This window comes from Nannobrachium achirus, assembly GCF_963921795.1.
Source record: "Nannobrachium achirus genome assembly, chromosome: 12".
Taxonomy (NCBI): Eukaryota; Metazoa; Chordata; class Actinopteri; order Myctophiformes; family Myctophidae; genus Nannobrachium; species Nannobrachium achirus.
Window position 1 is genome coordinate 22,857,703 of NC_137832.1, and position 27,660 is coordinate 22,885,362.

At 43.6% G+C, this 27,660-nt stretch overlaps 1 protein-coding gene across 1 annotated transcript in view; it reads right to left on the bottom strand.

Annotated features, from left to right (window-relative positions):
• The window catches only part of LOC308295993 (transmembrane protein 132C), a gene marked incomplete at both ends in the record, with an annotated part of 290,553 nt that overhangs the window by 50,235 nt on the left and 212,658 nt on the right, over window positions 1-27,660 (bottom strand). The window contains one exon of the mRNA XM_080739101.1: window positions 3,247-3,390. Within this exon, the coding sequence (XP_080595227.1) occupies window positions 3,247-3,390 (144 nt within the window). The remainder of the gene's footprint in view (window positions 1-3,246; window positions 3,391-27,660) is intronic.

Here is a 27,660-nt window from a genome sequence, read left to right on the forward strand (position 1 = left end):
AAGGAAGAGGAGACCACCTGGAGAATGGTGGCTGAGCCACACCACTCTAGACACTAAGAGGAGTGCTGTGGAAGCCCAGGAAGGCGTAAGGGGAAGAAAGTCTACATCAAAGGATCTCACTGATGGAAAGACCAAACAGATGAAAATACAAAGTTCTGATAAAAAGGCCTCATCTACTGACAAATCTGTGGAAGGAGAAAGGAAGAGGACAAAACCTGGAGAAGGGCTACTGAGCCACACAGTGGCCACTCTGGACACGCAGAAGAATGCAGTGGAAGCACAGGGCATGGTGGGAAAGAAAGCTACATCAAAGGATCTTGCTGATGGAAAGACCAAACAGATGAAAATACAAAGTTCTGATAAAAAGGCCTCATCTCTTGACATATCTGTGGAAGGAAAAAGTAAGAGGACAAAACCTGGAGAAGGGCTACTGAGCCACACAGTGCCCACTCTGGACAAGCAGGGGAATGCAGTGGAAGCACAGGATGTTGGGGGAAGCAAACCTACATCGAAGGATCTTGCTGATGGGAAGACCCATTCTGATAAAGACGCCTCATCTCCAGACAAAACTGTGGAAGGAAAAAGGAACAGGAGACCACCTGGAGAATGGTGGACAGTCAGAAAAACACGGTGAAAGCACCTGTCGCGGACAAACTGCCCACTATGGTCAAGTAGCCAAAGCAGAACCACGAGAGGCCCAAATTCTACCGTATAGATCAGTCAGTCTGGAGAAGGTGAGGAGAGAGCTCAGAAGTACAATCTGAGCCTGGGCGCAGAAAGACAACAAAAAGAAAACTGTTCTGATCAAAGTGATAATAAGAATAAGGAGAAGCATCTGATAGAGCAGCCCTGCTTTATCAGAGTAGGTTCACTTCAAAACCAAGAGGAACTGTAGCAACAGGCTGAAGACCACAGCCACAGGACACAATTTTCGTCAGCCTGAAGGCCTCAATTAAAACACTAGAAATACTATTCTTACGAAACAATGTGGGCTCGCATGGAACACCATGTATGGGCACAAGGATCTATACCCTTTGGCTGCTCCTCATGCCTTTGTACTGTCGGCCATTTTTTAGGAGAACCTTGGTCTATAAAGTTTTGGTATAACATACCCACTCACGCCCACGTCGTCTTGTTATTTATAACAGGTCGCAATTGTTGGTGGTGATGTCACCAAGAATGCTGCTCCTCATTGGCTAAGGGCTCTGCCTTTGTACTGTCGGTAGTTTTTTTGAGGAGAATAAACTTGTCCTATAATGTTTTGGTATAACATACTGGTCTCGCCTTTCAGCGAACCCACAATGATAGTCTTAAAAAATGGCAGATCAAGTGCGTTACATTTCATGAATACAAATGGCGTTGCTCTACTCTGTGTTCATAGACAGATTTACCATGAGGAACCAGGAAAATGTATTTAATAACTGATTCTTTGTGATACCTTACAGGAGATGGACATCACAACCGTAATACAAAAGCACACGGCAAGCGAGCGTCCACTACGTCAAAAACCATTCCAGGGCATATTGAAGCACTGTTGCCGGAGAAACGGAAAAGGAAAGCTGTAGTCAGTGTGGTGCCTGCATGTGAATGTCATTGAGAGCTCAGCCTTCTACAGTAACTGCAGAAACCCAATTCCAAGAATCCCAAAACAAGGAAGGAGGCAAATATGCAGAGCACGGCGACACCAGGTCATTTACATTATAAAAAGAAGAAAACAGAAAATATTATTCCCTGTCAAGGAGGAGGAGGCTTTGCTGACCAACGGTGCCAGTGAGCATCCTATTGTTGAAGTTGTTGCCACAGACAAACCTCTGCAGAATCTTGAATCTTGACCTTTCTGTTCAAAAGGTCACATTTAAGGGCAAGGGCACAATTACATAATCAGTCATGTCAGGTGGAAATGGAATATGTTTTTTCGGAGGTAGTCTTGGCTGATGCTCCAAGTTCAATCTTTCTAGTTATACACAATGTGAAGAATATGACAAGCAGTGAAATGCTTGTATTGGATAAAAACAGTCATGGCATGTAAGGTAATAACAAGATACAAATAAGTAAACAATATAGGGTCTAATAACGGTGTGGCTTCCTTGTGCGATCTGAGGCTATAGATAGCCTATGGATAGCTGGCAAGCAGTGTCAGCTGATTCCTTAAAGCACAAGAGAACTACTGTACCTTCACCTGCTTGCCATGCCTTGGGTCAGTGGTTCTCGAAGTGGAGTCTGGGACCCCAGGGGCCCTTGAGGGGTCCAGGAGGTACCCAACAAAATGGGTTAATATAGCATCAAAATAGGTCTAACCCATTGACCTCTATCTTATACTTATACTATGCTTTATACGATTTTATACAAAAATAGCTGAGTTTGTCGCATTATGAGCTTGAAGACCAGCTTTTTTCAAAAAGCTTGAAAAATGTATTTTCTCTGCTAACCGCTCCTACATCTGGTATTGTCTGTATGTCCCGCCCCATCCCACATTGGCCAAGCTTTGCGGGGCGCTTAATGAAATTAACTTTTGGAGTCCCTGGCACAAAATGTTTGGGGGCATCTGGTCAAATTAAATACATGTACGGTAAATGTGTGGGTCCTTGACATGAAGATTTTTGAGAGGTATTATGTACAGTAGTTGTGTCACCACACAGAAATATGATCCCAGTAAGAGCAGAAAAACATTTATATAATTACTGAACAAAGTATAATCAAGTGTGTGTGTGTACTGCAGAGTACAATAGAGGGAGAGAGATTATAAATAAAGAAGCGGTAGCATCCTGTATCGCGCATGGTATCGCATATTTTCCTGTGTTTTCGTGACCAGACAGACTTGTCGGCGATGTGTCCTGGTGAAAGATCTTGTAGTGTTGACCAATCAGTCATGTAGTGTGGAAACCACAATGATTGAACTATACAATAGTAGTGTTCAGAGCCTGTGCGATTGGCACTTTTGCTCTGAGGTGGAAAGTCTGATGACGTGAGGTTACACAAACACACATGCTGCACAATTGGCACTGATGGTATAATGACTAATACTATACCATTTGAAATTATCAGGCAACTGACAAAAGCGATCATCACATGTTTACCAATAACATTTTTGGAAGTTTAACCACTTAAACCCTACTTTGTAAATGCAATATTCTTTGTGCATGAAGCCTTGGTTATAATACATTGCTTTTTTTTAGATGAAACACTAACAACATAATCTATTGAAATAATATGGAAAATAAGTTGAGACATTTTCGGCTCACTGACCTTGACCACATCTTCGTCTGTAGAGCGACACTTGACCGCCTCGGAGACGTCGGTCACAGTGGTGTCCGTCGACACGGTCACCACCTTCACCGGGACGGCCACCGTCCTGCCGGTCAACACAGCCGTGTTCAGGATCTCAGAGTCCTGATGGAGAAAGAGAGGACGGAGGGAGAAGAGACGGGGGAAAGACAGAGAGAGGAACACAGACAGAGGGAGAGAGAGAGAGAGAGAGGGAGAGAGAGAGAGAGAGGTAGATGAAGGAAAGCAGGAAAGAAAGAGAGAGCTTTTTGAGAGATCAGGCAGTGCCAGGACCTTAGATTCTTCATGATCCACAAGGGAAGTCTGTTTTGCTCAGGTCAATGCATACATTCAAGATGATACATAAATGTACAAATACAATAAAACACCCAGCAAAGTATTTCAATTCTATAAAAGGTAGATAATTCTAAATTTAAAAGGGTCTACCCTCCACAGTTGTGGAACACTGTGTGAACACACACACAGTGTGTGTGTGTGTGTGTGTCTGTCTGTCTGTCTGTCTGTCTGTCTGTCTGTCTGTCTGTCTGTCTGTCTGTCTGTCTGTCTGTCTGTCTGTCTGTCTGTCTGTCTGTCTGTCTGTCTGTCTGTCTGTCTGTCTGTCTGTCTGTCTGTCTGTCTGTCTGTCTGTCTGTCTGTCTGTCTGTCTGTCTGTCTGTCTGTCTGTCTGTCTGTCTGTCTGTCTGTCTGTCTGTCTGTCTGTCTGTCTGTCTGTGTGTGTGTGTGTGTGTGTGTGTGTGTGTGTGTGTGTGTGTGCGCGGCCGCGCGCGCATGCGTGCGTGTGCGCAAGTCTGCCAGTGCAAAGGGGGAGTTACAGAAGATTCAGTATGATTAATATGCCCGGTGGGCCGACTATACAAATTTGTTTTTGTCCCGTATTTTTGGGGCTGGGCAGCCACTAAGTGGAAAGGGCCAATCCTTCAGTACAGTAGCAGAGAGCAGAGACAGAGAGATATCACATGACTATCACATGACTTGTCTTTCATCTGAATATGGGCCAAGTAGCCCTAGCACACTGTCTACTACTGTCCCACCCAAACATATAACATCTGATACAAGCCCACAACATGTCTGCCTCGATGTTGTGGGCTTGCAGATCTTTGTCGGCTTGTAGATGTTCTATGTTTGGTTCACGCCGGTTGTGGTGGGCCGGTCTGGGCCAAGATGCCAGGGCCGAATCTATGTCCAAGTCCAGCCCTAGACTGGGAAACCCTCTTGTGTTTTGGCGTGCACTCCAGTGCCTCCTCAGCAGTGAATTCTACAGTACCACAATATCTGCAGCAACACTGTTTGGAGGCTGGTTTTCATCCATGTTTGACATGTTTGACAATCACTCTGTGGTATTTTAGCTTGTGCTGAATGGTCATTGGTCAACTACTGCCTTATCAGTCCTAGGACCGATACGCGTTGTACAGGCTATTAGCAGTCCTAGGGCTGATACAGATTATCGGTTTGTTTATCCCTCCCCTCACCCGGGGGCAAATAAAGGCTTAACACATACATCAAAACTCAGTGTCACCTAGCTTAAAGCTAAGCCACATTTTTCAATATTCATTGTGTGGTTTAGTAATGAAGGCATCTGTCAATGACCCCAGATTTAAGAATAACAGACCCTCTGTGATAGATTTCATCTGCACAGCTTCATTAACCTATACACAGCCTTTAACCTTTCATTATTCACACATCAGTGTCATATCGGATAATAGGAGCCAATTAAGATGAGTAGGCTATCTGAACACCTTTGCTCTCCAAGTCAGCCACGAACAAGGGATGGTCCATTCTGTCCATTCAGCCCATTACGGTACAATTCCAATTCAGTGTCACTTACCACAAGTTACCACATTTATGGCTGCCTTCATTGCTTGTGCATTTTTTGTGTACGCATTAAAAGCAAGGAAAGCATATTTGTGTAGTAGAACATTCCATACACAATGTAAATCTCAAGTGTAAAGTGTAACAAGGTATAAAAAGAAATTTAAAGAGGTATAAATAACAATAACAAAGAATAAAAAATAACATTGTCCCCCTTGCTACTGATGTCCTGTTCTTTCTTCCCATGAACCTTTTAGTGTCCATATACAACTAAGTCTAAAACTAAAACATAAGAAGATGTTCTACACAGTTTCTCAATAGCAAGGGCACAATGTTCTTCTGTATTCTTTGTATTATTTATTTCTCTTTAAATGTCTTTTTATATCTTATACATATAAACTTATTACACATTTACAGTATACATATTAGAAACCCTGAATACTTAATTGGCTAATATTTATCTACGGCAGCTGTGTCTGCATTGAAGTTGTGGCTCTAGAATTCTGTTGAATAGTAATTTTAAAAACTAACTTTGGCGCAAGTTTCCCTCCCCCTCCCAACAAATGTAATTCCACTGTGACGCAAGAGAACGCTGCACATCTTTTTATATTGCCAACACTGATATGCTGAGACAGCAAGGACCTACTGTACAGTAGCTTCAGTGTCTGACATCCACATTCTCCAGGGAAGTACACAGAATTTGTATTTGTAAACTGTTCACTATGATTCTAAGACTTCTGTTTGTGTCTTTGAGCTTGAGAATAAGCATTCAAGCTTTTTTTTAAAAAGAGAGAAGAGAATTTGTAAGCATCAATTATTAAGCCCCCTCTGCTATATGCTTCATTATTAGTTGAGCCAAAACATGCAGTACAAACAGTGCAGTACCCCGCACGGTTTGCATTATCATCATATCATTGCTGTCGAGCAGAAACCGCTTACTGTATCTCTATATTTGAACTTTTTTCTTTTCTTTCTAAATTAATACCCTACTCTGTTATACTACAGCGTCACTCAAAAGTAACACAAATAGCCAATCTATAAGCTCAAAAGATGTTTTGGATATATGAGGTTTCCATGCGACTGCAGTGATATATTTTCACAGCTTCTACAGTATATAGATTTCCATACAGTTCCTGCTCACCCCCTAAAATCAGTGGGTTGTCGAAACTTAATTTCCTCTCTCCCGGGATTCATCTATTTCCAGCGAGTTTGTCTATAATACATGATTGGCTAAACGATTGGGACCCGGTGAAAACATGGGCTAATGTTAGATCACAAAGGCAGAGAGCAGCGCAGAGCGAGTGGCACAGACAGTAATAAGCCACAGTGGGATGAGATCCTGCAGCGATGCATCAATGCTCCACGCAGTCAGACATAGATGGCGCAATTAAATGCAAAACGGAGACCACCGGTGCACAGGTAGGAAACGTTACCCACCCCGCTGGCTATGGGTGACACCAGCGTAATAAGAGCCCGTAAAACTGGAATAATCACTCAATTACCTGATGAGGGTTTTATATTGTGGGGAGATTTATGGAACACACAGAGAGATTCGTTCCAAAACGTGGCATAAACATTTAGAAAGGAAATGTGTTACTGGATGTTAATAGCAAAATATTCTAATAAGGACACTGATTATTCGATTTTTGGCAATGATGATGACACTTTGCAAGAAACAGGCTAAAGATGACTTCCATAATGTTCCATAGCGAGTTTGGGTTTCAAGCTAACAGTCTTTGTGAAAATAGGTGTCTCATTTGAGAATGGATCTCTGGATTTCTTACTGCCTTTGGCATACTTATTCTCCGATAAATGGTTTCTTACAGTTTTCAATTACTTAAGAAAATTGGCAGGGTTAATCATCTTTTAAACAGCATCTATCACGGAGGCTTGGGACTTAATCATTTTCCCTCTATGTCACCCTTACAGAGATTCCATTCCACTCCAACACAATTTCAAACTCAATTCCACAATATTCGGGTCTATTTTGACATCCGTATTTGGAGTCTGGAAGTTTACCAATAAGGTGCGTCTCAGGCCTTATTGGGGCTCATTCTGGTCTGCTCTCTGTGGAAGAAACTGCCTCTTTATCAACGGGCTCTCTGTTAGCATTCAGCACGCTACTGCGGCTGGTAATGCGGTCTGGACCATAATTTCTGCCCGTGTCTAGCTGGGATCTGAAAATAAGTGAGATTTATGGTGTCAGCCAGAGTGACACAGGCAGCATGAGAAGCAGCCGGGTTGCCTGTCCCGGGCCAGTGATTGGCCCTTCGCATCTACCTGACACTGAAACATCCACATTCTAACCCAACCACCTTGGCCAACGCTCCCAAAAGAACGGGTCAAGCAGACCGTTGAGTTGGAGGGTTTTAAAAGCCTGCATTATTCATGGCCGCAGTGAAAAGGGGAGAGAAAGAGAAAGAGAGAGAGAGAGAGAGACGGAGAAAGAGAAAGCTGGCGTCTGCGCTTATATTCATGTCAGCGGTGTCCTTAAACGCAACATGCCTGCAGATAAGCCTAAAAGCACATCATTGGCCTATAAAGTGAGCTTATCTATGAGGCACAAACACTAATCTAATGCTTTGACAAGCACGATTGATGTCCTGTCAGCGCACGCAAGCTTATTTATGATCCAAGGAACTAAGAGCTTATACAAAATTCCCATGAAATCTGCCAATAGTCAACAAACCTATATGGCAAATGAAATATTCATATGGTCCTGATAAACATTGTCATCCCATGGCGACGTGGTATGTATAGAGTGCGTGTCAGGAAAGTGAAATGGGAGGAGAAAGCCAATGAATAATATGTTGGATAAAATGCTTCTCAGGCGGTGTCCTGGAGTGACGCACAAAGCGGCCTAATAGAGATGTTCTTTCATCAGCTCGACTCCTCACATTCCCGTGGCACTGAGTGTGACACTTTCCCTCTCAATTCCATTGGGCTTTTAATTGGCTGGAAGTAAGTAATAGAGCGGGAATAGGGGGCCATAGTACTGTATCGCCACTTCAGAGACTTACATCACGGCTAGACGGCACACTGAAATAGTAGTAAGGTGGCCAAGACTTTGCTACGTTTTAATGAGGGTCTTCATTCTCTTCTACTCTCTCTGTAGCATTTCAACCTAGTAATGAGCCAGTACTCTCTTCTCTTCTCCTTCAAATGAAATCTGGGAGAAGTGGCTGCGTGGGCAGTAGGGATCTATCTCTCGCAGGCGGTCATCCCTCAGTGCCTCCTAAAACACCTTTAACCACTTTTCAATGGACTGTCTGAAGAGAGCACCAGCCGGAGATCTTACTCATTATAGTTGGCCAAGGCTCGTTGGGAAGAGATGGACTGCTTTGATAGCTGACCCCACTCCGGAAAGCGTTAAAAGGGGGGAGGTAATGAACGATCATGCTGAGGATCCCTGGGTCAGGCAGGAGTGTTTTACCTGGGTATTAGTTGGTCATGTTGGCGGCCCTAATTTAGCTGGTACCACTGTGGGTTTCTCCTTCGCTAATTGAGAGTCGATATGGAGGGGGAATGGCTATTTTGTCCTGTTGGAATGAAATAACACACTAAAACTCGCAGTCGCAATGTATCCACCTCTTTCCGCGGGAATTGTTTTGCACCACACTGCACCACACTTCCGGTTAACAGCAGACATACAAGCTCGCGTCGCAGATGCAGCCGTTGTGAGCTTGTAGATCACACTTGGCTGCGGCGCCAGAAGATCCGTCCAATTTCTGCGCAATGCACGATGGGATGTTGGAAACTTGTGGATAGACTGGGAATGGATCGAGAAGTGGAATAACAGACATGGAAAGATCCTATAAAAAAATTTGCATCTGCTATCGAGTAAAGGGGAGCATTAAAGAGACAAGATTCACTAATCTTTGCTGAGGCTTCACATTCTGAATGGTGCTGCTGAAGAAATTGCTGTATGTACATTCCCATTTTACTGAGTGGAAACTGAGTAAACAATATGGCATGATTTGTTTTCTGTTTTGCACTGCTTCATCACAAACCATAAACCAAGGGCAACTGGCGGTGCCAGATCAACGTATCCTTTCCCCCATCAGAACATGGCAAAACACTGATAGTAATGGGTGGTCACATTCCGTTCAGGAAATTCATGAAGTAAAATAATTAATTAATACTTAATTGGTGATTTATGGTTAAACCTCCACCAAGGTGTCACAAGGACATTCTTCGGAAAATCACATAATTAATTAAATCGCCACACAATTAATTAAATAGTCACATAATTAATTACACTATGAATTGCATCCGATTTCTTTGGATGTAATGATTTAATTGAAAACAACATTAAAAAACAAAAATACATTCATTGAAGCCTAATCCTGTATTAAAGTATAGATTGCTTAAAAATGGAAAGATGTCCTGTAAAATTCAGAGAATTTCACTTGCGCCCTTTGCGCTCCAAGCCCCGATAGAAAACAGCTTTCTAAAAGGCAGACATAGATCTCAGCAGTGCATCAGTGTATATGTGCTGTAAGCACATTCTATACGCCCGCAGCACACCATGTTAGACAACAGGCGAGTACTATACAACACTTTTGAAAACAGAGTTTAAAGAGAGTATTATGGCTCGATGCTGGTGAACAGGGGGCGGGTGCAAAGAGAGGAACCAAAGCCACCTGCTGGAGCCCAGTGGCCATGAATGCATCTCATGCCGGGCGAGGGGGAGCTCTTGAATAAAACATGGCCGCTGATAGAAGCGCTGTATTTTAACTTTATAGGACAAATCTCCTGCGATGCTCATGAATACCACATCTGCAATACATCTAGATCAATGGGTCAGGAGGAGGGAGGGACCGGCGTCCCTGGTGAATATCAACAACGCGCGGTGTCTCGCGGCTCTCGGATAGACGCCAAGGTCAGGTGGCAGGGACGCAGCCATCTCTCTGTCTACTAGCCTGGGGAACAGTGGGAGGGAGAGAGAGGGGCCTCTAGGGAGAAAGGGCTCCAGGGGTGTCTCGTGCACTTCGTCTGCCCGTGAGGGTTTGAGTGATGCTGCTGCTGGTTGTGGCGATAGCCTGCTGATATACCCTCCTCTCTGCCGCTGATCACCCTCCAAGCCCAGCAGCCTTAGGGGCTGGAGCCTGGGACACAGGGGTGTCGCACCAAATTCTGGGCCCTGCCTGGGTGCTTTAACTATTGAAAAATAGCAGATATACAAGCTCACAGCGCGGCACCGAGTGCCGCGCTATACAAGCTCACAGCGCGGCACCGAGTGCCGCGCTGCGAGCTTGTAGATCTGCTATTTTTGTGAATCGTGACATTATGTGCAAGTCTTTGAATATTTCAAATCCTTCTAAGGTCTTTTGAAAAACCTATGTTTCTAAACCTCAAACCTTTTCGTGTGAAAATGATATGGATTTGACCACGGACCCCCACCTCAAAATATTTACTTCCAGGGACCCCCCCAGAAGCAAAATTTGATTTACAAATGTTTGCTTAAACAAATACGTATTTACTCAAAGATTTGCACACATTTTCACCACTTTTTAAAAATAGCAGATCTACAAGCTCGCAGCGCGGCACTTGGTGGCGCGCTGTGAGCTTGTATATCTGCTATTTTTCAATAGCTAAAGAATAAGATAATTCCCCCCCTCCCTTGAGACGCCCCTGACACAGGGCCCAGATAAAACCCTGCAACCCCACCTCGGCTGCTCCATTTCAGCCTTCGTTTCTATCATGCTTGGTCGATCGACGAGGAGCTCTTCACCACCAACACTCGAACAATGCCTGGCGGTGATGACCTTGCGATCCCCCCGGCTGATTTCTCCACTCAGTTTCAGATAGAGATCCATACCGATAGCTTAGCCTGGCTTAGCTGCCCCCTGGACACAAACCTCTCTCAACAGGCATAAAGGTCAGTGCCACTGCAGACTCCATTACCTCTCTCTGAAAATACACACATTCCTCTGAAGCCTCGCTGGGCCAGGATCAGAGCAGGAGAAAGAGCCCGGTAGCCGAGACTGTAAAGTAGGATGTGAGAACATTAATGGGCGAGATGTGAGAAATGGACACTTGCATGCCCCATCAATAAGAGATGGATCGATTTGAGTTTACGTAATATCTTTAAATTCCTCCACCACTTATGCAGCATGGTCTGCTGTATGCGCTAGCCGCATGCTCTCTGCATTTCCATTGAAACAGTAGTGACAAAGCTGGCGGTTCCCATCCGATATGTTCCCTGAGTGGATCCAGAGTAGGGATGGGACGATGCGCGATATTATCGTTTATCATGATAAAAAACACTCACGATAATCGTATCGTGGCGATTTAATTTATCATGATGTCGTCCTCCGTCATGCACTGGGACCAATTCACCTTTTATTTGCCGAGCTGCATATGCAGTACCATTTAAACCCTATATTGGTTAAATGCTGTACTTACGTACTTGATACAGTCTCTTTTTTACTCTCTATCAAATGTCTTTTCCGAAAAATAGCCGATCTACAAGCTCACAATGTGTTGCGTTGCGACGCGTTGTGAGCTTGTAGATCTGCAATTTTTTGGCAAATGTTCTGCCCCAGTATAATGGATTTTGATCATCATGATAATATCGTAAATTGTGATTTCTTTTGTCACAATAATCGTGATATGACATTTTCATACCGTCCCATCCCTAATCCAGAGGCAGGGGTCTGAACCACACTATCTCTGCTACAAGATATGTCATCCAGGCCGTAATATTCTCAGTGTTACTTTGTCGCATAAGGGCCTGTTTGAGTTCCATTAAGACTGATTTTGCTGTGCAGATGTTTCATGCATGTGTCTCATTCCCTCCTCACATAATCTGTCTTTGTTCTACAGTAGTCCTAATATTTACCCTGAAATTACTCAAAAATGATCACCAACACTAAGTTACTTTGCAATAACTACCAAAGTACATTAAATGTGCAAAAAGAGACACATGAGAGAGATAATAGTAGGAACCGGAGAATTGTGATGAAAGTCTAAACACGTAATTTGAATTCCCTATTGTGCTGTGAAAGAAACCTAAAAAAAAAAGGTTTTCTTAGCAGTGACAGATCATTTACTGGGTGGCATCTTAGTTAAAAGGAAAAAGAAGGAAGCCTTACTGAAATAGGCACAGTACCAGGTTGGGTGCATTCATTTGGGGATGATGTTCAAGAAAGCTCTAATAAGGCTTGCTTTGACTCACACCCAAAGAAACGTGTGTGTGCGTGTGTGTGTGTGTGTGTGTGTGTGTGTGTGTGTGTGTGTGTGTGTGTGTGTGTGTGTGTGTGTGTGTGTGTGTGTGTGTGTGTGTGTCTACGTACACTATGTGCGCTTGCCTATGTGTGTGTGTGTGTGCATGCATGTGTGTCTACTGAAAGGTGCAACACACACCCACACCCCCCCCTCTCTTTTAGCCTTTCAATTATGTGGGGACCACAAAAGTCAGTCAGCTTCTTCCTGAGTGACGGCAAAAGAATTTGCAATTAAATGACATCCTGAGAACGACTACCAGTCTAACATAGTCTGGGGGAAAAGATGACAAATAAATCAGTAAATCAAGAAACCAAAAATATCAATAAATCAATAATAATAATTATTATGGTTTCTATTTATTTTCTTTTTGAAACCCTATTCCTGGAACAAATTACATCATACAATGTTGAGTAATCTGATGTTGTTTGATTTATAACCGTACAAGTTGTACGCGTTGCATTACATGTGCAACGGTGGCAGGTGTGCATATACTGCCGTACACTCAATTAGTGAGCACTTCATCATCAGCCCGTTGGCTATGTTAGCTCCAAATGGATTACCCCCTGGGGAATCCTCCGTCAGACCCCCTACTGTAAAGTGTAGAGTCATGATATGTAAATAAATATGATGTAAAGTAGAGGCCAGTCCACATGGCTTTACAGGGACAATGCCATGGCACCAGTGGTGGAAAAAGTACTCATGTTCTTTACTTAAAGGCCCGCTGACACCCCCCGAAATTATAAGGAGTGGTATTTCTGAAAACGGTCTGCTGAAGCTCATGTCACAGTGTAATCTGCCCCTCGCCCCAACAACAGCTGACCAGTACAGTAAGTAGTCTAAGTACAGTCAATTAATTTGATTGGCTTATAATTGCGCATTCCCACAATGACATCATAAAAAATATTAACTCATATTTTAAGATGACTTTTTAAAGTGACAGTACCCCTTTAGGTGACAGTACCCATTTAAGTAAAAGTATCAATAATGCAATGTAGAAGCACTCTGTAACAAGTAAAGTTCTGGAATTCAAAACTTGAGTAAAAATATGAAAGTGTTGGTGTCAAAATTTACTTAAAAGTACCTAAAGTAAAAGTACAAATGTTTGAAAATAGCAGATCTACAAGCTCACAGCGTGTCGCATAACAACAGGTTGCGATGCAAGCCACGGTGAGCTTGTAGATTGTCTATTTTCAAATAGCTTAGGTATAAAATAGGGCTAAAGTGGTTATTGTGTTTTGTAATATTATAATTTATATATGCAAAGTAACTAGTAACAAAAGTTTTCAAATAATTGTAGTGTAGTAAAAGTACAATATTTGGATCCGAGATGTAGTGGAGTAGAAGTAAAAGTACTGAAAATTGGAAGTACTCAAGTAAAGTACAAATAACTCAAAAATGTACTTAAGTACAGTACTTAAGTAAAATGTACTTAGTTACTTTACTCCACTGCATGACACCCAGGCCAGTCCACTGCAGGGACAATGCCAGGGACGTGCAGAGAATGTTAGAGAGGCAGGGGCTGGAATTTTCAAAAGGGCCTTTTGGTGGAAGCACCGAAAATAGCCAACATCCAAGCTCGCAACGCGTCGCAAGTTGGAGGTCGGCTATTTTCGGTGTGTGAAACCACACTGAACTAAGCATAACCAAGTCAATACTGGAGAGATGTGGCGTAACGGCATGGGTTTCTACACAGAGAGGGCAATTCTTTCAACATAAGATGCTGCATTCAAGTTCAGGAGAGTTTTGACAAGGCAATTCTATTGAATGCTGCCTTGCTGAAAGAGGGCATTTGCGTTTCTTTCACCATAGTAAAAATTGCATTTATGGTCTGGAAAGGGTTAGTTTTTACAGACAGATGAAAGGGCAGGGGCTCGAGCCCCCTTTGATTTCTATGTGTGCACGTGTCTGGACAATGCCATGGCACATACAGTAGGCCAGCGGAAGGAAGAAAACGGATGGAGAAACGGCAGGAGAACGGCTGACTGGGCACTGGCTGAGGCCATTACACCATTCAAATCTGACAGCCTCAAGCAAGGGCAAATAATAGCCTGCGTTCGGCAACTGTGCATTTTCTCTCACACAGCAAACAGATATGTTTTTATAAAGCAGTTTTGTAACAGCATGCTTCCTGCAGCACAAACGCTGGTATTTTCCTTGCCCCGGGACATATAGCTGGGGTATAAGTGCTCGTGCCCGTTTTTGTCTAACAATGTGTTTGATGAATTGTTCCTCTGATTTCACTCGCCCGGCGTGGGGCATGTGCATTCATACAGAGGGAATGAAACAGAAATGGGGGGAAAATGAAACATTGAATGGAGGGATGTTGATAGATGACTTTATCATGCGGGAGCGGAAGTGGCCGGAGGACGGCCAGGGTGATGATGTATTGTTTAAGCCGTTAAGACCGGGGATTGTTTTATGCTTTAGCTATTGAAAAAATAGCAGATATACAAGCTCGCCGCGCTGCAAGCTTGTAGATCTGCTATTTTTGAAAAATCATGCGCTTCTTTTTGCAAATCTTTGAATATATTTTTTTAAAAGCATTTGTAACTCATATTTGCTTCTGGGGGGTCCCTGATACATAATATTTCGGCGGCGGCGGCCAAATACATATAATTCTAGGGGTCCTTGACATGAAAACGTTTGAGAACCACTGACATGGAAACATGAGTTTTTCAAAAACCATAGAAGGATTTATAAGACATTTATAGAATCGGGTCAAAATATATACAAAGACTTGTTTTTTTTCTCTCGAAAATAGCAGATCTACAAGCTTGCAGCTTGTATATCTGCTATTTTTCTTTTATTAAAGATTTATTTTTGGGGGCCTTTAATGCCTTTATTTGATTGACTGACAGGGAATGGGGATAGAAACAGGGAGTGACAGGCTGACAGCTGATCAGCTAGTTTAAATCATTTTTAAAATGATAAATGCAAAACGAACGGTTTTGGACAACGAACGGTTTTCACCCGACAACGACGATAAAAGGAAAGCGTTCCCGGGGCCTCAGTGGCTTAACGATACATTGGAACCGCGCGTGAATACAAACGGCTGCTTTTCATTTCTCCTCATCTCCATGCGGCTGAAAGGACTGTGTGAACGAGCACAGTTTGGTGTCTCGGCAGGGGCAGGAAGACTGATGAGTCCGAGATATGATGTATGCCCTGTCCTCCCCGCTCTCCCTCCATCACCGAGCCAACTGCAGCATGGGTAATGATGATGAGGCCCGGCCCGGACGGCAGCGTATTACTTCAGGATGGTAAAAGATAATGGACCAGCCTCCCTGCCGCGCCGCCGAATCTGCTCAGCCACCAATTACTGCCTTTAATCTTTTGAGACCTGACGGATATACCTCAAAATGTCTTCTAGATCAAACTTTTTTCATGTCAAGGACCCCTAGAATGATGTGTTTGGCCGCAGGGGCCCCCCCATCTCAAAATATTTTGTTCCAGGGAAGCCCAGAAGCAAAGAATTCAGTTAAAAATGTTCGCTTTAAAAGAAAATATATTCAAAGATTTGCACGAATTTTCACGTTATTCCAAAAATAGCAGATCTACAAGCTCATAGTGCGGCACTCGGTGCCGCGCTATGAGCTTGTATATCTGCTATTTTTTAATAGCCAAAGTATAACAATTAATGGTTAAAGTGGTTACATTACAGATGCGTTCCCGGTCTTATATGGTTAAGATCCATCTCTGGATGACCCAAAAAACACACATATATGCGCACGCACGCACGTGCGCACGCACACACACACACACACACACACACACACACACACACACACACACAGCTCACTCACGTTATAAGGGAGATGGGAGGAGGGGGGGTTGCCAACGAGAGGAAGTGGGGGGTGACAGGGGAGGCAATTAATCTACATTGTTAATATATTAATCAATGTTTGTCTTCTGCACAAACAGCAGAGGAAAGGGGAGGGAGGCAGAGAAAAGGGAGAAAATGTCTATGAGAGAGATCTAAAAAAATACAATCAGACGAGTTGAAGACGAGCAGAGACAGGTGGCGAGTGCGTACAGTAGAGACTTGTGTGTTCTGAGGCGTAACCTTCTAAGCTAAACTCCGTGCAACTTTTGAATGCTCTTTTTTTTTGCTTTTGAAATCCTAATTGCTGCATTTGCAGAACTGCCTCGTGGTTTGAGATGGGTGACAACTCTTATAGGCACGTGGTGAGAGAGCGACGCTGGTAGCCCGCCCTGCACAGGTGGTTCTGTTACAGCACACAGGAGGAGCCCTCTTCAAAGACAGCGAGAGAGAGAGAGAGAGAGAGAGAGAGCTCATCATCTTTTAAAACCCATTTAGGCCTAGAATTATTGAATGCTTTTAACCGGTGAAAAATAGCAGATATACAAGCTCACAGCGCGGCACCGAGTGCCGCGCTGCGAGCTTATAGATCTGCTATTTTTGAAAAAAGTCGTGAAAATGTGTGCAAATCTTTGAATATGTGTATTTTCAAAGCGAACTTTTGTAACTCAAATTTTGCTTCTGGGTGGTCCCTGGAACTAAATATTTTGAGATGGGGGTCTGTGGCCAAATAAATATCATTTTGGGGGTCCTTCACATGAAAAGGTTTAAGAACCACTGACAGACAGACCACTGACAGACTGAAGAACAGACTAACTGAGTTCCAGTTAAAGTGAAAAGGACCTTTTATTTGACGATGGCTGGCCAGATTGCTGACATAAAAACATAGGTTTTTCAAAAAACCTTAGAAGGATTCAAAAGACACTTATAGAATCGTGTCAAAATTCTAATTTTCGCGATTTTTCAAAAATAGCAGATCTACAAGCTCGCAGCGCGGCACCGAGTGCCGCGCTGCGAGCTTGTAGATCTGCTATTTTTCAATAGTTAAAGCATAAAATAATGATACACAATAATGTGTACCCCGTTCTGAATCGGTTAAAAACAGTGTCGTCTGCTGCTTTCCCAGAGGTGTCAACTCATGCCAGAAGCCCATCACTCGGGGCTCAGTGAAATGCATTAAAGACAAAAAACCTTTTTATTTTTTAAATAATCAATTCCAGGAAGGGCATAGCAATTTAGTGCGCGCCATAAACGGAGCAGGAAGGAAGCCCCGGTCTGCGAAGCCGTTGAGGTGTAATAAGCCATGTGATCAAAACCTAAATCAGCTTCCCATTACTGGTAGTCATTAGCTTTATTGCATTATAACCTTTTGAGACGTGATCACTTATGGATCCCCCTTCAGTTTAAGCCATTTAGAACGGGGTACACACTATTGTGTATCATTATTTTATGCTTTAGCTATTGAAAAATAGCAGATATACAAGCTCACAGCGCGGCACCGAGTGCCGCGCTGCGAGCTTGTAGATCTGCTATTTTTGAACATTCAGGAAAATTAGAATTTTGACCCGATTCTCTGAGTGTCTTTTGAATCCTTCTAAGATTTTTTGAAAAACCCTATGTTTCTATGTCGGTAATCTGGCCTGGCCATCGTCAAAGAAAAGGTCCTTTTCACTTAACTGGAGCTCAGTTACAGTAGTCTGTTCTTGAGAGACTGCTATGTCAGTGGTGCTCAAACCTTTTCATTTGAAGGACCCCCAAAATGATATGTATTTGGCCACGGACCCCCCATCTCAAAATATTTAGTTCCAGGGACCCCCCAGAAGCAACATTTGAGTTACAAACGTTCGCTTTGAAAATACATATATTCAAAGATTTGCACACATTTTCACGACAAAAAAAAAAATAGCAGATCTACAAGCTCGCAGCGCGGCACCGACGCTGTGAGCTTGTAGATCTGCTATTTTTCACTGGTTAAAGCATTCAATAATTCTAGACCTAAATGGTTTAAGAGATTATTTCCGGTCCCAAACACAATTACTGCAGCCTCTCCATTATGGCGACAGACAGTGGAGCTTATTAGACTAATTAGCACTAATTACAGATGAAAGGCTCTTCTTGAGCAAAGCCATGGCGCTGTTATGTCAACAGATGCCTTCAGCGTGCTCTCTCAAAGTCTCCCCTCTCAACTTGATTAAAAAAGATTAGAGAATCTTTCTCTTCCGTCTCTCCATTCCCGCTTCTCTCTCATCTCCCCTCCTCCCATCCCCCCATCTCTCTTTCGTCTCCTAGATTCCCTGTCACCGCTACCTTGATGGCAAAGACAACGGTGCGCTGATCAATGGTCCTTTAATGAGAAGCTGCATACTGTGCACACAGAAAACAATCATCTTCTTTGGTGATGATTCTATGGGTGTCTGTTTTCACGATTCCAGTGCGTTTTGTACGACGCACAGATGTTCAGTATTGGTGTCACTGAGCACGTCGTTTTCCCCAGCCCCTCCCCCAGTCAGCGAGTGACGAAACCCAACTTCCTCTGCGCTAGAGGTTTTCAAACTAGGGGTCGGGCAGTGGTGGGAAAAATACTCACATTCTTTACTTGAGTAAAAGTATCAATACTGCAATGTAGAAATATTCCGTTAGGGTGCCCTCACACCAAAGTACCTATGAGAGTGGAATCCGCGTTCCGCCAATGCATTTCAATGAGAGTGAAGCGGTTTCATGCCAGCAGGGGATTTCTGCAAAAAACACATTTTATCGCGACACAATGCGCGGTACGGTACGGCGGCGGCACTGGTGTACTTGGAAACACACATGAGTTCTGGGAAACCCCCACCCACGCTGATCACAAGACGCTGATTCATGGCGCTGATTCGCCGATCGGATTTTCAACCGAGGCAGGCCCTCCTCAATGAGAGCGATGACCTGAATCGCCAAACAAAAACATTAAAGGGGTGTGGCTAGCGATTCAGGGTCTGGAACTAGGCTAGCCTTAGGGTGCCCTCACACCAAAATACCTAGAGTGGAATCCGCCAATGCATTTCAATGAGAATGGAGCGTATTTTGCCAGTAGAGGATTTCTGCAAAATACGCTCCATTCTCATTGAAATGCATTGGCGGATTCCACTCTAGGTATTTTGGTGTGAGGGCACCCTTACAAGTAAAAGTCCAGAATTCAAAATGTACTTGAGTAAAAGTAGGAAAGTATTGGCATCAAAATGTACTTAAAGTACCATAAGTAAAAGTACAAAATGTTTGAAAACAGCAGATCTACAAGCTCACAACGCGCCACGATGCGACGCGTTGTGAGCTTGTAGATCGTCTATTTTCAAATAGCTAAGGTATAAAATAGGTCTAAAGTGGTTTATGTATGTTTTATTATTATAGTTTATATCTGCAAAGTAACTAGTAACTAAAGCTTTCAAATAAATGTAGTGGAGTAAAAGTACAGTATTTGGATCCGAGATGTAGTGGAGTAGAAGTAACTGTATTGGAAGTATTGGAAATACTCAAGTAAAGTACCAATACCTCAAAATTTTACTCAAGTACAATACTTAAGTAAATGTACTTAGTTACTTTACACTACTGGGGTCGGGGTCCCCAAGTGGGGTCGCGGGTAGGGGAAGGAAGATTGGACCCAAATCCATTCGGGTCCCCATCCGGAATCAATGGGGGTACATTTATTGTAATAAAATTATTGTCTTAATTGCAAAAAAACTAAAACTATTATTGAACTCAAGTCTCCATGGCAGGAGTAATCAATAGAAAAAAAGTCATTTTGGGGGTGAACTATTCCTTTAAGTACAGTACTTGAGTAAATGTACTTTACTTTACACCACTGGTCACGGGTAGGGGAAGGTGGGGTCTCCACACATTGATAACTGAAAAAAATAGGAAAAAGGTATGGTTCCCACTGAGGAGAGGAGAGAACTTATCTGTGGGCTTTTCATGGCACGGTGATCCCAAGTAATCTAATTCTGCCTTCCTCTTCCTCGCTCGTGTGCCTCTCTCATATTGGTACATGCAGATTGCAAAAGCCCTGTGTGCTTTGTGTGTTTGTGTGTGTGTGTGTGTGTGTGTGTGTGTGTGTGTGTGTGTGTGTGTGTGTGTGTGTGTGTGTGTGTGTGTGTGTGTGTGTTGTGTGTGTGTGTGTGTGTGTGTGTGTGTGTGTGTGTGTGTGTGTGTGTGTGTGTGTGTGTGTGTGTGTGTGTGTGTGTGTGTGTGTGTGTGAGTGTGCGGTGCATGTACTGTGTATGTGCATTTCTCTGTGTGACAGAAAGAAATAGAGTGAGACATACAAAGATAGAGGCAGACAGACCTACAGAACGACAAGGAAGAAACAGTGAATGTGTCATGCATATGTGAGTATTTGGGTTGTGTACTAAACACCACGGGTTGGCTGGAGGCGTGCGTAGTGCATGTACCCTCGCACGCTCTCTGTGAGGCAGGAGGAGCACCGTACACGTGCGCAGTTCATGAAGCTGAGAAAATCCAGCAAAAAGTGACTGTGCGCCCTTCTGACTGCATTATCGTGGGCTTTCACACTGTAAAATCCTGGTCCGTCAACTAGGGCTGGGCAATTAACTAGAAATATATCAAGAAGACTATATTTAGAACCAATAATCGACTACATCTTGCTCATGTATTAGGTTAATCAAATAATCGAGAAGCAGGGTTTTATTTATTTTTCTTATATCAACAAATCGATATGAGAAAAAGTTAGAATATTTTTTTAAATATAATTTACATAAATGATTAGTCAGATTAACCACTTAACGCTATTATATTTCATTGTACAATGGCGGCGCGTACAATAAAACAAAAGCAAAACATAGCCGATCTATGTCAAGCTCACAATGAGTAGATGTGATGTGTTATGAGCTTGCTATTTTCACTATTCTTACATTAATTGTTCAGAGGAACGCCTCGGGATTCCCCCGGAGGAAGTGGATAATGTTGCTCAGAAGAGGGAACAGTGGAAATCTCTGTTGGAACCGTTACCCACGCGACACGATTCCGTATAAGAAGGCCGCTCCTACTGTCAGCACTCAGTTTTGGCTAATACTGCACATCATCAGCAGACCCTGAGTAATGTTTTCTGTACACAACACACACATGCCTATTTGACATGTCAGCATTGGAAAGAATAACTGACTGTTAAATATTGATCCTTCTTCTGCTTTTTTAACCCATTTAGGCCCAATTCTGATTTGAAAAAAATCTCAAAGACCCATTTGAATTATTATTATTTTTTTAATTAAATTAAAGTAATACTTTAAGTAATACTTAATTCAATTAAGTATTACTCAGCCTCTATAGCAGTTAGAAACAAAATTCCAAAACTATTTGATAGCTTACACCTTTGGCCTTCATAGAAAAGAAAATTACTGTACTACATACTGTAAATGTACTGTAATACACAAAAAATGTTTTCCCGGCCTGAGGGGATAATACACTTTAATGTGTACCTGTCAATAATGGGTTTTAAAGGTACACATCCACTGAGATGTTGAGTAATTCAATAATGGCTTAGGACTCTAGCTCACCCCCAAGCACTCCTCACCCCTCTGTTGGTTACTTCACATGTTATTGCCAGACCCATGAAATGGGTAGGCCTACATAAGCAAATGTCGGTCCGGGTTTTCTATATAAAGGGTATATATGATGATGACATGATGATGACATGCCTACAAAAGGCATGATGTCATAAATGATGATGACAGACAGGGGGTCTGGCACAACCAGGTTGACCTGGTCTAGTTTAAATAGATACACTGTTCTATGGGGTTATCTTTGTGCCATAATTAATTCGTATTCGTACTTTTCCTTTTTTTTACTCGTAAACATTTTTACCAAAACAATTACACGTAAACAAATTAATTTGAAAAATATATCCGTAAAAAAAAAAAAGTACGAATGTTTTTTTGGAAGCTGCAGTGATTATTATGCCAAAACTAAAAAAAACAAGCCAAAATACGAATATTTTCTCACTGTTTTACGAGTTGTTTTTTTGGTTACTTCATCACGAATGCTTTCATCATCTGCACGACTATGAATCTCAGTCAGCAGTTAGGAAACTGCCAAAAATCACATGATTGACAGAGAGCCAATGATGTGAGGCCTGTCCCACTAGCCAATCAAAAGGCTCCGGAGTTGGCATGGCAACCAGCTGTTGCCATGTCTTGTAAAAGTGAGTACTCTGGGCTTTCTTATCCATCATTTTAGCTAATTCCATCACCAGTCCCTATGGAAGTCTAAATGCTCAAAAAATAATACATAAATACAACAATGAAATGAAATAAAATAAATAACAAAATGATATAAATAAAAAATACATAGTTCTATAGATCTAGGGAGTCATCCATATGTTTTCAGATCTATATGCCCATCCCCATGTTCTATTAATAGATCTATGGAGTCATCATATGTTATATTTTACTTATTTTAAATAAAGGGGCCTCGGCATCGGCCGAGGGACCCCCCGGGGACCCCCTGGAGCTCCGGGGACCCCCGCGGACCCCCTGGCGCCACCGCAAAGGGGCTCCGAAGGGGCCCAAAAATAGGAGCGGGACTTTCATGGGAAATTCGGGACTTTGACCGAGCGGACCCCCTCCATGGGTGACGGGACCGGGGCAAACGTGACAGCGCGGCCTGGTGGCGCCCCCCCGGTACTGCAGCGCACATAAAAACCCATAACTCGGGCTAGGAGCGACCGTTCGAGACGGGACCGGTACCCACACGTCCGGCTCGGGGCCCCGGAGCCACCTGGTGGCCGAACGCCGGTACTGCAGGCGGGTAAAAAAGGCCGTAACTCTGCCCCCAAGCCACCGGGAGAGACGGGGCCGGCTGCGGGGGGGTCCCCGAGGGGCGCCCCCCGAAAAAAATAGGCTGAAATACCCAAAAGTTGCCGATCTACGAGCTCCGGCTCCACTCCGCGGGCCCTGCCGGGGGTCCCCGGACCCCCGCATCTCGGAGGGGGTCCCCGGCCGCCCGCCCTGATCGCCCTGGCCCCGCCGCACCGCCCGGGGGCCCCCCTGCAGTAAGAGCCGCTGATCGGACAGTCCGTGTCCGGACGGAGCAAGCGGACACGGACGGGGACTGAGCGGGAGCTGACGTTTGCCACGGTCCCGTACAGACGCGTGGGTGGCGTCATATTACATGATTAAGAGTCCTTGACCTTAATTGGTGCAACAGGAAGTGCCCTTCGCCAAACAGGAAGTGCCTCTATATCTCATGCACCTTTTGTCGTACAGATGCGTGCGTGGCGTCATATCATATGATTAAGAGTCCTTAACCTTAATTGGTGCTTCCTTCGCCAAACAGGAAGTGCCCTCGCCAAACAGGAAGTGCCTCTATATCTCATGAACCGTTTGTCGTACAGACGCGGGGGTTGTGTCATAAGACTTGATTAAGAGTCCTTAACCTTAATTGGTGCTTCCTTCGCCAAACAGGAAGTGCCCTTTGCCAAACAGGAAGTACCTCTATATCTCATGAACCGTTTGTCGTACACGTGTGGGTGGTGTCATATGACTTGATTAAGAGTCCTTCGCAGCTCTACCCACGTCATAAGGGGCAGCAGCCAATCAGAAGAGGATGCAGGGCTAGTTAAACCAATTAAGCTGAAGGACTCTTAATCAAGTCATATGACACCACCCACACATGTATGACAAACGGTTCATGAGGTATAGAGGTATTTCCTGTTTTGCAAAGGGCACTTCCTGTGTGGCGAAGGAAGCACCAATTAAGGTTAAGGACTCTTAATCAAGTCTTATGACACAACCCACGAATCTGCACGACAAACAGTTCATGAGATATAGAGGCACTTCCTGTTTGGCGAAGGGCACTTCCTGTTGCACCAATTAAGGTCAAGGACTCTTAATCAAGTCATATGACGCCACCCACGCGTCTGTACGACAAACGGTTCATGAGATATAGAGGCACTTCCTGTTTGGCGAAGGGCACTTCCTTTTTGGTCTGTCCGTCCGTCCGTCCGTCCGTCCGAGCGTCCGTCCGAGCACCCGTCCGGCCGGGGACCCCCTCCGAGATGCGGGGGTCCGGGGACCCCCGGCAAGGCCCGCGGAGTGGAGCCGGAGCTCGTAGATCGGCTACTTTTGGGTATTTCAGCCTATTTTTTGGGGGCGGCGCGGGGAAATGCAGGGGTTCCCCGGGGTGGGGTACCCCTCGAGGACCCCCCTGCAGCCGGCCCCGTCTCTCCCGGTGGCTCGGGGGCAGAGTTATGGCCTTTTTTACCCGCCTGCAGTACCGGCGTTCGGCCACCAGGTGGCGCTCCGCCACGGCCGGCTCCGGGGCCCCGAGCCGGACGTGTGGTACCAGTCCCGTCTCGAACGGTCACTCCTAGCCCGAGGTTTTTATGTGCGCTGCAGTACCGGGGGGCCGCCACCAGGCCGCGCTGTCACGTTTGCCCCGGTCCCGTCACCCATGGAGGGGGTCCGCACGGTCAAAGTCCCGAATTTCCCATGAAAGTGCCGCTCCTATTTTTGGGCCCCTTCGGAGCCCCTTTGCGGCGGCGCCAGGGGGTCCGCGGGGGTCCCCGGAGCTCCAGGGGGTCCCCGGGGGGTCCCTCGGCCGATGCCGAGGCCCCTTTATTTAAAATAAGTACAATATAACATATGATGACTCCATAGATCTATTAATAGAACATGGGGATGGGCATATAGATCTGAAAACATATGGATGGCTCCCTAGATCTATAGAACTATGTATTTTTTATTTATATCATTTTGTTATTTATTTTATTTCATTTCATTGTAGTATTTATGTATTATTTTTTGAGCATTTAGACTTCCATAGGGACTGGTGATGGAATTAGCTAAAATTATGGATAAGAAAGCCCAGAGTACTCACTTTTACAAGACATGGCAACAGCTGGTTGCCATGCCAACTCCGGAGCCTTTTGATTGGCTAGTGGGACAGGCCTCACATCATTGGCTCTCTGTCGATCATGTGATTTTTGGCAGTTTCCTAACTGCTGACTGAGATTCGTAGTCGTGCAGATGATGAAAGCATTCGTGATGAAGTAACCAAAAAAACAACTCGTAAAACAGTAAGAGAATATTCGTATTTTGGCTTGTTTTTTTAGTTTTGGCATAATAATCACTGCAGCTTCCAAAAAAACATTTGTACTTTTTTTTTTTTACGGATATATTTTTCAAATTAATTTGTTTACGTGTAATGTTTTTTGGTAAAAATGTTTACGAGTAAAAAAAAGGAAAAGTACGAATACGAATTAATTATGGCACAAAGATAACCCCATACTGTTCGCTTAAGCACAGGTGCTAACTAGAATGTTATTTACAGTACATTCTGTAGCATGTTGTTTAGACAGATACGAGGTGATGTTTACCTGGTATCCTAGCTACTTGGAAGCAACTAAATTGTTTTCCTTTCCATCGGATTTGCATGACAACTACACTTGTTGGTTGACTATATGGTTCAGGTAATTTATTCTGATCTGACAATTTAGTCGCTCTACATCAAGAGCATGTGCTAATTATGTAAAATGACAGTAGTGTGGGTGAATATAAGAGCTTATAGAACATGTGCATGCACGTAGTATTCCATTAGTTTAAGCGTGCATGAATTGAAAACATGATTTGTCTTCATCTCTTACGTGACCCATGCTGAAATGACACTCTCTCTAATTGATCCATCCAGGTTTTGCAAATGATTCTAATGAAGGGCTTAGTTAAGATGGATCTTTTTTTCTCTATTGGAAATGTCCATGATTCATATGGCCACATAAATTATCATTCCACAAAAAATGATGCATGATGATTTCAGTGTAAAGTCACTGTATGCCGTCGATAGTGAATGATTGAAGTTTGATTGAAGTGATGGGTGAATACCACTTGTCACCTGAAAATAATTATCAAATAGTACAATAGAGCAGTGGGGTGCAAACTGTGGCTCAGGAGCCTAACTTGGCTTGTGGGTTTTAATATGGCCCAAGTAACTAAAAAGTATTTTAGTTAAAGGGTAATTTCTATGTATCTGAATTTGCTGAAACTTGCTGAAACAAAAGATGTTGTTTACTGAGCTACTAACATTTCCTCAAGTACAGCAAGCTTTGGTGTGTGCCTTGACAAATGAATAAAAACACATTGGTTTTGGGTCACTACAAGCATGGGTCATTGCTGAAAAAGCGTGGGCATCCCTGCGGTACGTGTACCAACACAACAAAATCTAATTATTTTAAACTGTGGTTTACTCAAAGAACAGTTCTGACGATCACAATACAGTTTTAGACCAAAACCAACACAACATAAACAGTTTTTCCTCAGAGTAGATCTGTCTTTTTGCGAGAAAAAATAAAAAATAAATAAAAAAGAATCACGCAACTCAACAACTTCTGTCAGCGCGAGACGTGGGAGTGTACTGTATATTCCTGGTGTGTGGTAGGCAGGCAGCTGATCAGTGACACGAAGAAGGGATGCGAGCAAAGGAACTCTAACAATCCTGCAGAACTGTTTCAATTATCCTGAGGATGGATCAGTGGGTGATTGAAGCGCTGCATTCGTCTTCATACAGGAACAGCCACCCACAGGCATCTATCACATACTGTAGCTATAGGCAATGCTTAGATGGAGAATAGCACTGACACAACAGTCAACTTCCTGCATCATGTAGATCAGAAGCACAGAAATAAAAATAGAAACTAAAATATTTGTTTTATGTAAACAGTTTAACTCACTGTGTGATTGGTGCCCTTCATATTGCAGTGGAACACTCTTGAGAATAAGAATCAGAAGTCTTTCGTGGCACGCAAATAGTGGCCGTTTCCACCAAAAGAACCTTGATTCAAGAACCAGTGCCGTTCAACTTTCTTGGAACCTTGGTTCGTTCTTGTGAACCAGCCGCGAACCCGGCTTGCGTTTCCACCAGATTTAACTAGATTCAACCAGAGGAACCAAGGATTTTGTGGTTCCCGTTCCAAACCACCATTTACAGTTCGAAACCAATTCGGTTCTCGGTGGAAAAGCTCACCTCTGGTGCTTTACCGGTCGAAAATCACCCATAAAGGAACAGGACTCAAGTTGTGAAGTTGAGCTGCGATGGATCTGCGCTTAGGATGACCATTATTTTCAAACACCTAAACCGGGACCCATTACCACTTAAAGGACAGCTTCACCCATTTTCAACCTATTTTCATATAATTGGTCCTCTGACACTAATGCTCATAATAATATATTCAACTTTTTGTCTACTCAGTCTGTGTCTCAGAGGACAGTTCCGAAACCTGCCAACAAGCAACATCATCGATTGGGAATCCAAGCTAATAGAAACTGCTGAATTTCTAGTCCTGGAAAGTTAGCATGCTATAATGAAAGCCATTGTTCTCGTGTTAAAGAAAAAAGAAAAAATAGAGAAAAAATGTAGAACAAAATACTAAAAAACACAATGAACAAAGAACAATGATGTCAAGTGTAGGAGGGTTTCTGAAGTGTCCACATTTGATCATGAGCATTAGTGAAGTGAGGTCCAATTATACGAGATGAAAA